Consider the following 11,769-nt stretch of genomic DNA (forward strand, 5'->3'; position numbering starts at 1 on the left):
GTTTGTAGGCTATATCGTGCAGCCCCAGACTGAACTGTGTGAGTGTGTGTGTCATTGAAATGCAAATTTAGCTGCAGCCAAATGATTTTGTGCAACCCACTTTGTCCCACTCCCACAGTTTGAATCGACTGATATGGGTTTTTCACTGGCCGATGCCGATATTTAGAAATCAAGGCAGCCGATGGCCGATATATGATGCCGATTTTTTTGTCCGATATGTTTGGCCGATTTTTTATTTATTTTTTCCTTCATCTCATAAAAGTGAGTTTGAGTACATGATTATAGCAGGGTACAAGATAGTAATAGTAGTAGTAGCCTAATTCAGAGTAATAATACATGGCTCAAAACTTAAGCACCTTCTCAAAACAGTTCCGAAACATGCTTTTTGTTTATGTTTGCTGACAGACACCAGTGTTGCAAACACAGACTTGCAAATACAAATTCATTCTCTGCCAGCAGGAGGCGCTGTTGGAGCAGGAGATATAGCGGTTTCCCCGGTAACGGCTGTAATCAAATAAGCACTGCACTCACAAACGCTACTTTATCAGGCATTACAGCAAAGATGAAATGAAAATTTTCTTTTCGGTCAGTTCTTTTCAAAGATACAATCATATAAAAACACCAGCGCTGCATTTTAATTTTGAAACGTGCAGTGATAAGTTTATTCAACGGAGTAATAACTCAATGTATGGAAACACTGGACACTACTAAAAGTCAAATGGCCAAGTGATAGCTGTGTGTGAACAAGAAGCGGCTGCAGAGTGTGAGTTGCTCCGTCTCACGCAGTCTCTTCAGAGGGAGTTCCACAACAATGCTTAGCTGCCCGCAGGTGCACCTGCCTATAAATCGGCCTAATTTGCAGCACAATCGGCCAATGTCGATTAATAAAAAAAAATGCCAAATGCCAAAAAGATCGATCGGTCGACCTCTAGTTATTTCTGAGCTCGGCTTTCAATTGTGACCAGTGGATTTGAAAAATAAACATGACAGTTTGATAAAAATTAAATCTTTAGCCTAATAATTCACGGATTCGCTAGTGTTGTCTGCAACCTGATCTCCCGCGAAAGGCTTCTGCACACAAAAAAGAAAAGCCCTATATGAACAGGCAACATAATGAAGCGAATGGATTTTCCTGATGGATCTCATATCTATAAGACGATTTTTGTGTGCGAGGTTACAAACGTAGCCTATGCTCCTTTTCTATGTGCGTTCCTCACTTAAAACGAAAGTGAAAGTAGCCTATGCATTCGGGATAGTTTAAAAGAACTCGGGTCTAATCGGGTCCATTTGGAAAAAGCATGTTTATTTTAAATTACCCGAGACCGCTAATACCGAACCCTACCCGTGTCCGAGGTACTCGAAGTTTTGGACCCGAACCCGCTCGGGTCTCTTGTCGGACCTCGGGTTTTCGGATCCAAGTGGACCCGTGAAGACCTCTACTGTGGAGTAGCGCATGATACGATTGACTGGGTTCAAGTCCGTCTTTTGCCAAACTCGCTTTTCTTCCTTTTCTCATCACATCGGAAAAATGGAAATCAATTGCTTAACGAGTATTTAATAATAATGTATTAATTAGGTAGGTTTAGTGTTACTACAGTGAATCTATTGTAAATATTAATTTGTGAATTGAAAAGTATTGTAACTGCATTGAAATTGTAGTCACACAGTGTTTCTCCTGTTTTCTGCGTCAGTGTTGTCGAGAATGGCAGCGCAGTTTCATCTGCCTTTAAACTAGTTTAAATCACTGTGACATCTGTGGTTTATATAGGAGAGTTTTGCTCCAAACTCAAACGCATCTCGCAGCGCTGTTTAGTGGTCGCATGATCGAGACCTGCGAGTAAACGCATTTGTTCTGAGCTCACGCTGCGCTGTCTTTAGGCAGAGCTAATAACGATCCGTGCAGCACGCTTCACACGAGTAGCGCTCTTCCGCTTTCGGTGCGCTAAAGAAAGGACAGCGCATATGAGTTATCAGATGCTAATTAACACTGTCCAACGAGATGAAATGAACATGACACGAGTGTTTATTCTCGACTTTTTTCTTGAAATTCAATTAGCTTATTCTCACATTTTATTTCGACTTTTATCTCGAAAAAGCGACTTTATTCTCGAAATGTAATGAGTTTAATCTCAACATTTTATCTCGACTTTTATCTTGAAATTTAACGACTTTAATTTTGAGATGGTTTTATTTTTTTTATTGCTTGGCCCTAATACTCTTCCGTACATTAAAGACAGTATCCAAAAAAATAAAATAAAAAATTGAAATGACAAATGTAAACAGAATGTGGCACAAATTGGGAATTGGATTTCATAGGGCTGTAATTTACAACTTAATGTACTTTATACTGTTTACAGGTTTACTATTATATTTATATTAGTTTATCATATTTCTTACCGAATTACTTTTTGTTCACTTAAAGTCGTTACATAAGCAACCTACTGTCTGGGATGGAGCACCAATGCTCTGACAGACTTCTTGTGGTTTGTCAGCGTGGCTCTTGTTTTGCCAGCAACCAGATCCCAGAGTCTTATGGTGGTGTCATGACTTCCTGAAGAAAAAATATAAAGCACACTAAACATAAACATAACAGAACGAACACAACGTATTTCCTTTAGAAATGTATCAGCAGCAGAAATCTGTTTACATGGTTCATACAGAAACTGCAAAATTAAATTCCAGGACTTAAGGACTTCTCAAACACGATTTTTTATTTATTTTTTCCCCCAAGGACTAAAATCAGTAGTGCCCTCGACTAAGGATTTTTCTGGTCGACTAGTAGTCATTAATTTTAAGCATTAGTCGACTAATCGCATGTTTTTTAATAAACCATTTAAATCATGATAAAGAGCCTTTAATTGCCTACAAAGCCTAATAAGCACTCAAACGCACACATAAAGCCTGCCACAGCACACCGCAGAAGCTATGATTATGAATGTGTCAGGGAAAAACAGTAAGGAGGCTGTATTAACATTTTTATAATTCAGTGATAAACAAGTGCTTTCTTTGTTTCGGTTTAAGAGATGAAGTCGGCGACACTGACTCGTTTTCCATTTGAAAGTAGACATTTCTCTCTCTATAGATATATTTGTAATATCTGTAAGGTAAAGATATAGGCTACACGGAGTTTCGCACTCAAGTTCACAGACCGAGACGGCAGAAAGCGCATCCTGTTTCTTTCATTATTTTACAAAAGCGCGATTTGCTATTGTGAATGCACATAAATAAACATAGAGTCTTTACAGATTTGAAAGATGTATTACTCTTATCTGTATGAGTATTTATTTACGGAGTATTTTAAGAGCAAGTGAATGCACCGGCGCCTCCGTCTGTCCTGCAGTGATCGCTACTGTTCAGCTTCCGCACAGACACTTGAATAGCGGACATTTCTCTAGGTTAACATTAGATTGAGCAGCCATGTAAAGTTGCAAATACTTACATATTTCAGATGATAAGCCATATTTGTGGTTGATGAATGATAGGTGAGCATTTGGATGTCCTGCTGGATGTACTGTACCATACCATAGACCAGCCATTAACGATCTGCGCGACTTCGCCAATGTGGATTTTTTTTTTCTGCGACTAATAAAATTTTGGTCGACCAAGCCTCTTCTGGTCGACTAACGATTAGTCGACTATTAGGGGGCAGCCCTAAAAGTCAGAGATCTCACTTATTAAACGATATTGTTATCTTTCAAATTCTAATAAAAAACTAAAAACAAAATGGTACAAATAAAGTGCAGCACAAGCAAAGCATGCAATGACTGTGGCCACTTTAACATTTAAAAGGATACTATGGCAAAGATATCGCTTTCCTTATTCAAACTGATTTTATTTTATGAATACATGATTGACCTGAAGAATGAAAGCTATATCATACACTTGGAATATAAGCTATATAACGCTCATAGATACTAGGGGTGTGACAATAAACTTAGCTCATGAGATGAGACAAAATACAGATACTTGTTTCACTAGAACGAGACAATATTTTAATACTACTTTTAAGAAATTTTCAATTACAAAACATTTGTCTTTTATCACAAAATGCAAAAAAAAATAAAAATGAAGTTGTATTTTGAAATGTTTTTAATCTAGGGCCGTAACTAAGAATTATTTTGGTAATCAAGTAATCTGATATTTTTTTAGTAATAAAAATAGACCTAAGTGAAAAACAGGCTTTAATATGACTATATTTATAAATAAACTAACGATGAGGCAATCATAATTGGTTCAAATAAAGTATCAAAACTAAGTAATTACATGGTTTTATTGAACAACACTTATATAAATGCAACACAACACAAAATATATAATGTAATATGCCTATATTATATAAATGAACAAAACCAACTTAAAGGGTTAGTTCACCCAAAAATGAAAATTCTGTCATTAATTACTCACCCTCATGTCGTTTCAAACCCGTAAGACCTTCGTTCATCTTCGGGACACAAATTAAGATATTTTTGATGGAATCTGAGAGCTGTCTGACCCTGCATAGACAGCAATACAACTGAAATGTTCCCAAGTCCAGAAACGTAGTAAGGAGATCTATAAAATAATCCATGTGTCATCAGTGGTTCATCCGCAATTATACGAAGCTACGAGAATAATTTTTGTGCGCAAAAGAAAAAAAATAATGACTTTATTCAAAAATTTGTCTTTTCCGCATCACCCTGTAGCGCCATTTTGGAGAATATCCGCTGGACGTAAACAGCGTATGCTGTTCTGTGTCAGCTGCGTCACGCCGGATCTGTTTCCTACGTTGTTGTGATTTTGATCTGAACGAAAACAGCATATCCGTGTGACGCAGCTGACACAGAACAGCACACGCTGTTTGCGTTCAGTGGATACTCTCCAAAATGGCGCTAGGGTGATGAATATAGGGAGACGAATTGTTGAATAAAGTCTTTTTTTTTTCTTTTGCGCACAAAAAGTATTCTCGTAGCTTCGTATAATTGCGGATGAACCACTGATGTCACATGGATTATTTTACCGATCTCCTTGCTACGTCTCATTTCAGTTGTATTGCTGTCTATGCAGGGTCAGACAGCTCTCAGATTCCATCAAAAATATCTTAATTTGGTTTTTCCGAAGATGAACGAAGGTCTTACGGGTTTGAAACGACATGAGGGTGAGTAATTAATGACAGAATTTTCATTTTTAGGCGAACTAACCCTTTAAGTATATTATGTATTATAACAAATACCTGCAGAGGGCGCCAACGGCCTGGTGATGTTTTACTTTACAGCGTGATTCAATGACGTTTAAATTCATTTATTATTTGGACAAGCAAACTCAGAGCAACTTTTATTTTGAAATCGAGATGTACAACAAATCGCATATCTAGAAATATGTTGATCTAGAAATACTCTCCTGTGTTTGCATAGGTTTAAAAATGATTTACATTACAAATCTAGTGAAATAACATGCACTGTTTTCCCAGATGAATGTTAAGCAACCCAAATTCACTGCATTTGTAGAGGAAGACTTTGTCAATCGTGCTGCTGAGATTGAGTGCAAATGATTACAGTGCAACACAAAGTGCATCAGACTTTATATGCGTTCCCAAACGAAACCCAAACAAACAGCACATGTAATAAAAGACCGAACAATATAATGCAAGCACCATCAAAGGTCTTACCACAAAATCAACTTTATACTGATATTGCGAGACTGCTTTTCGCCTCAAGGAGTAATATTGCGAGATCTCGTGTGCTCCCAAAAGCTGAGTGAAATGGCTCTGTATTTAACACGTGCTGCATTGTTAATTTTGCAAGAAATTATTGTTTTTATCGAAAAAAAATTTAACACTAATTTCATATATACTGCCTTTTAAACATTCAAGTACTTTTCAAGTACCTTAACATAAATATGGCTGTTTTTAAGGTTTTCCAGGACTTTGAAAAATTTCAAAAAGTAAAATTCAAGTACTTCAAGCACTTTAAGCACCTTGTGCGAACCCTGTGTTTAGAAGGCAGAGTCAAAAAAACAAAACAAAAAAAAAAGATGGATGCATACCTGTAATCACCTGTGGCTCGGCACTTTGACATTTGACTGTAGCCACTGTGTTGGTGTGTCCAGAAAGGGTGTGGACATTTGCCTTGGTCCTGATGTCCCAAACCTACCACACACAGACAACATACATTAGTACTTTTGTACAGTAGGTTCATGGTCAATCAGCTGGAAAAAAAAGTGTGAGGACCGCAATCTTACTCTCGCTGTGGCATCTCGACTACAGGTCACCAGTACGTCAATGGTAGGATGGAGGTCAAGGTCATACACTGCACTCAGATGACCGTGATAGTGCCTAATAACCTGCGGACAACACAGAAATCTGAAAAATGTATCCATGCCTGTATCCTGTAAGTAAAGTTTAGACTGAATGCATGTTGTTTTTGTTTGTATAGTTTCTACCTTGTCATACTCTAGATCCCAGCATTTAACCTGCTTGTCCTCCCCGCAGGAGAAGAGGTAAGGGCTGCGTGTGCTGACAGCCACCCCTCTCACCGTGCTGATGTGATCCGTCAGAGACAACTTCAGCTTACCGCTGGCAAGATCCCAGATCTAGCGTTACAGAACAAAAGCTTAACACTATTCATGATCCATAACATTCTAAACAAGTTAATAATGATCTTAAGTAGGGCTCCATGTTGTGGGGAAAAAAAATTCAATTTTGATTTTTCTAATAAAAAAAACCTCTAGGTTTTCTGTACTTGTTTGTAGGGCTGAACAATTTGGCACTTCATATACAGTATACACACATATAAAAATAAATAAATAGATCTGTATAGATGATATGCAGACAGACAGATATATAGATAGACAGATAGATTGTCTTTGCAATATGATAGTCTTTGCAATATGACAATCACACTAAGCAATATTGTCATTTCAGTTTTCTTTCGACTAATTTGAAGTCAGATAGATCACCTTTATAGTTCTGTCTGCCGATCCAGTCACAAACCACTGGTTTCCAGGCTCCACTGCTATAGATCTGACCCAGCCCAGATGGCCACTAATGACCTGAGAGACAGAACCAGAGAAGAACATCATATCTAATGAAACTCCATCATTGTAAACTGCCCTTTTTTTGTCTGTATCATAATGGCCTTTAAAATACTTTCCAAACATACAACAAATGAAACACAATGACAGTTTCTATTCACAAGTACTCAGGAATAAAATAAACATGCTGAATAACTCCTGGAGGAAGACAGAGCACTCACTCTGTACAGTTTCCATGGTGGATGCCACTGAGGTTTGGGCATGGTAGGAGCCTTTCTTGGCACCAGTGTAGAAGTCTTTGTGCCTCCTTCCATGAGAGACTGCAAGGCAAAAAACATAAACTGATGCTATGAACTTCATCTTTAATAAAATGTGCAACCATCTACACACTGAAATACAAAATCATTAGTTCAGTTTAAGGTAGCCTACTGAAATACACATGGGATAAGAGCAGTCATATCTCATTCATGAATTGACATTACATTCTAAGAATAAGCAACTAAATCTAAAATTATTAATTTAATCATTGATATAAAAATAAAAGCTGACGCTCACCAGCGCGTGTTGTGGGGGTTGAGATCTCTCTGCACCTCCTGCATGTTTGTGGATATCTGCCACACTTGCTGCAGTTCGACTGGCTTCTTTCCTACAAAGCAAAGAATAAAACATATCAAAAACCTAATTTACATTTAAATTATTATCAGAATCTAATCACAGGTGAACAACATTACATACAGGAGTAGAACATGGTCCAAAATGTTTTGCAATGTTACATCCATGTGACAACATTAAAATTGCAATGCAAAGACTAAAGCACCCTTTAAGAAATTGTCATGTTGATTCAATAAGATATGTGCATCTTGAATTATACACATACGACAAGTTTGTAAGTTTAAAGCTGTAGACAGGAACTGAAACATCTTGTTTACATTTTTATACTGAAACCAAATCAAGGTTATGGCTTAGTGTGATTTTCAAATTGCAAACACTGTGATTTAATTAAATAAGTAGCTTATATTCACTGGATGTTTTAGGGTGAAGAGCTGTTCTTTTATATGCAAGCAGCTCATGAGATGGCATTTTCAATGTCTCAAAGTAACTTGGTTCACAGTAAATGCAAACAAGCTCATCTTTGCATTTGAGTCGCTTATACATTTGGGCTAATTTATGCAGCCATACAAACAAGCACTGCAAAACTGAAGCTAGAATTTGCAACTAGAATTTGCCCCCAAATTGTGCAGCACTAAATCAGATCTGGGCCCGTATTCACAAAACATTCGAGCTTACCACTAAGAGTTCTCCTAAATAGCAGTAAAAGATTTTAGCTAAGAGTTTTCTCTTAAAACCTATTCACAAAGCTGCTGAGACAAACTTTTACTAAGGCATAGAGAGAAGTCTTAAGCTAGGAGTAAGGGTGGGGTTGACCTCGTTGCTATGGATGATGTCAGCATGCTTACTAACGATGCACACAGTGATTGTCTGATAGTCTCTGTCAGAGATTTATTCATAGAAATATTGTTGAGCATGATTTTATGTTGCCTTATTCAAATAAAGGTTTTAAAAAAATGTTAATTACCACATTCAAATAAAGATTTTAAAAAAGCCTAAGTGTCACTAATTAAACAAGTATATGTTCAGCTAATTAATTGTCAGCTTCTTACATTGTTGCTTCTGGTAAACAATTTTTAATTAACAGAATAGAATAATCATGGCTGATAGCAAGACATGCAAACGTAAAAGAAAACCAAACTGCACGCAAGAACAACCGTTACTTCTTGCCCAACTGGTCAATGAAAACAAGGGTATAATCAAAGAAAAATTGTCCCTGACAAATTCTACAATAGTCATAATACCCCCGCGATTAAGGTGATACCTTTTTAAAAGCTCATTATCGTCAAACGTTTCTAAAATGCTTACGTTCTGAGGCAGATTGCCAGCAACAACCACTTTAGGATAGTTGTGACTTGGTCTTAGTGACTTAGGAGTCCTCTTCACTACTCCTCATGTTTCACAGATTTAGGAGCTAGTTTTAGCGTTATAACACTTTGTGAAATACTCTAAGAGCAAAACTTTAGGAGTCCTAAATTTAGGACTGACACGCTCATTATTTTTAAGATTTTCTCCTAAATCTGCAAGTTATGAGCTACTTATAGCCTTAAGATTTTTTGTGAATATGGGCCCTGAAGTATTGGTGTGTAGTTTATCACCTTGCTTGAGAGGGAGGACGGGCCAGAGCCATGGAGTGAACACCTGCTTCACTGGGCATCTTCTGTATCTGTGTATCTGCAGTGAGGGCCACTCCTGCAAACATTAGAAAAAAAAAATTATTAGGCCTCTGAAGAAAATACAGTTCTGTGCAATTAATTTAAACGTTCAGCATCTAGGTTTTCAGGCTTAAACTGATTTACCTGGAGATGATGGATACGGATAAGCTCCTGTCACCAAGTAATCTGGACCAGCGTCTGCATAAATTAAGTCCAACAATTACAACAGACTGAAAAGTCAATGTTAATGATTACTCTGACAACGTTTTTTTTTAGTTGTTTAGTCCCTAAAAACATGAATATAACAAAACAAAAGGACCAAGATTTCAGTTTGTGTAAATCAGTTCCAAAAAGAAATAGGTAACGTTATACCAGGCAGTGGGTATCCCGGCTGGCCATATGGGTCAGAGGCGTGGAGTGGCCTTCTGTCTCTGCCCTCTTTCAGCACAGGCATGTGTAACACTGGTTTGTATTCTGCTCTCATCATCACGGTCATCTTCGTCTTGTAGCTAAAGACATAAGTAGTAAGATATTAGTAGTATTAACGAACCATTTAGCTTTATATACAGACTCGCAAACAATAATTACAGGTTCTTCCTAAAGAACAGACTTATGAAATGTTAAAGTGTAAAATTTCAGTCTTTCAGTTATTATCCTCTTGAGTTACAGTACCTGCACAAAATCAATAACGTTCGTTGGCTACATCGTATCACCAACATGCCAGATTTTTCAACAGGGTTGAGTATTTACCTCTGTTCGTCCAGCGCTACTGGTTTTGCATGATCTGATACAAACATATCATGTGTCCTTTTCAAAGAACGAAACACAAGCGCGTGGACAGAGTGCTTCTGCATTTCCTGTAGGAATAAAAACAACGAAATTCAACATGAGACGACCGGTGTTGTGTAATATTCGGTCCCCGTGAAAAACTGTTCCAATGGGCGGGGTTAGTACGAATATTCATAGATTCGTTCCGCGGTGGGCGTGGCCTTTTGAGCTACAAACAAGCGAATGGAAAGGATTGTTTTGTCAGAGGGGTATTGCACAAAAGCAAGATAAGGGATTAAGCTGGGATTTTCCAGTTATCCTGCTTGAATTTAGCCCTGACTCAGTTGCATGAAAGCAGGCTAAATTAAGATAAATTATGATGCTATGGAGATTTATTCTTTGCAGCTAGCCTGCTCTAGAGCAGGCTAACAACCAGGCTAAAATTAATCCTAGTGATTTATCTGTTAGTTCCGCTGTCAATCCTACTAGAAATTAATGTTTTACAGTCACTCCATGGTCTTCTGTAAATATGTTGCATCATTGTAATTATTCTGCATTCAAATACTAGATATAGTCATTCATCGAAGTATGCCTATTTTAGTGTTATTATGAAGACTGTTCATATTGCTGTCAGAGGTTTGATGAATACATATATTATTGCAGTTGTTGAGAATCTAAGAAATGGCTGATGAAGTTGCAAAGGTGGTTTCATTTAAGTCCATGACGAGGTCAATATGTAGTATATATAGGCTTAAGTCCGATTCATGTACTAGACGAGGAAGTGTTAATACTCAGACGAGCATTCAGGCATGAAAGAGTCTTCCGGGACAGGTCAGACCCGTTGGCCTTTGCAGACGAATATCTGACTGAGAGGTACAGATTCTCAGGTGATGGCATCCGATATCTGTGTAGGGTCTGCCAGGCATTTTCTCTTTGTTTTATTATAGCAGTTGTATTTCCCTTTTTAAATATTATATGTTTCACCTCTTCATATGTTTCCATTAGAAGCTGTTGCTCAGTTGGCGAGAAGTATGCCGCACGGGTTTTATCCATTTTTGCATCGATTCTGTGATCGATCCCGTGGTCTGTTTAAGAATGCCATGAACGTGCACTTATCCCAACTATATACACCTGGTTTGACATAGCTGCACGTTCTCATCCTGACTCAGCAAACGTGCAACGCACGAATCGAATTTTCACATTTCTGTCGTTCCTCGTTGTTTTTTTTGTCGTTTATTTTCAAGCTGTAAACTGTGTCCCCAGTTGCTGTGTATTTTGCTGCATCATAACTTTCACAACTTTCATAACTTTCAGCTACTGCAATTAAACTCAAATGTCGTTAGATGCATGTTCAAATAAAGATTTTTTAATGTTATCTGGTGTTGTTTTGTTGCCTTTTTTTTGTGTTTTTTTGGTCAAGAGCCTTGTAACAATTAAAAAAAAAAAATAATTAGCAACTGAAACATGTTGTTTATGGGTGTTTCTTCCGAGAGCTAAAATGCAATTTAAGAGAAGATAGACCAAAAGGGGGGAATAAAAAAAAACAGAACAAGTAAAATAAGGAATAAAAAATATACAAATATTTTCTCCATTCTGTCACCGATGGAGTTTTGGTTCCTTGCCGCTGTGGCCTCTGGCTTGCTTAGTTGGGGACACTTAATTTCCAGCGATATTGTCGACTTGATTGCACAGATACTATTTAAACTGAACTGAGCTGGATGATGACATC

At 37.6% G+C, this 11,769-nt stretch overlaps 1 protein-coding gene across 3 annotated transcripts in view; it reads right to left on the reverse strand.

Moving 5' to 3' along the window:
* The window catches only part of LOC107695461 (pleiotropic regulator 1-like), a 20,834-nt gene extending 10,636 nt beyond the window's left edge, over window positions 1-10,198 (reverse strand). For all 3 annotated transcript variants that reach the window (XM_016495376.1, XM_016495386.1, XM_016495368.1), the window contains exons 1-11: window positions 10,023-10,198; window positions 9,645-9,781; window positions 9,417-9,470; window positions 9,216-9,309; window positions 7,564-7,654; window positions 7,230-7,328; window positions 6,934-7,026; window positions 6,418-6,567; window positions 6,217-6,318; window positions 6,022-6,124; window positions 2,443-2,551 (exon numbers count right to left, since the gene is read on the reverse strand). In XM_016495376.1, the coding sequence (XP_016350862.1) occupies window positions 2,443-2,551; window positions 6,022-6,124; window positions 6,217-6,318; window positions 6,418-6,567; window positions 6,934-7,026; window positions 7,230-7,328; window positions 7,564-7,654; window positions 9,216-9,309; window positions 9,417-9,470; window positions 9,645-9,781; window positions 10,023-10,126 (1,136 nt within the window). In that variant the 5' untranslated portion in view covers window positions 10,127-10,198. The remainder of the gene's footprint in view (window positions 1-2,442; window positions 2,552-6,021; window positions 6,125-6,216; window positions 6,319-6,417; window positions 6,568-6,933; window positions 7,027-7,229; window positions 7,329-7,563; window positions 7,655-9,215; window positions 9,310-9,416; window positions 9,471-9,644; window positions 9,782-10,022) is intronic.
* Between the last annotated feature and the right edge of the window lie 1,571 nt (window positions 10,199-11,769).

The sequence above is a fragment of the Sinocyclocheilus anshuiensis genome, unplaced genomic scaffold (genome assembly GCF_001515605.1).
Source record: "Sinocyclocheilus anshuiensis isolate Anshui unplaced genomic scaffold, SAMN03320099.WGS_v1.1 scaffold517, whole genome shotgun sequence".
Lineage (NCBI taxonomy): Eukaryota > Metazoa > Chordata > Actinopteri > Cypriniformes > Cyprinidae > Sinocyclocheilus > Sinocyclocheilus anshuiensis.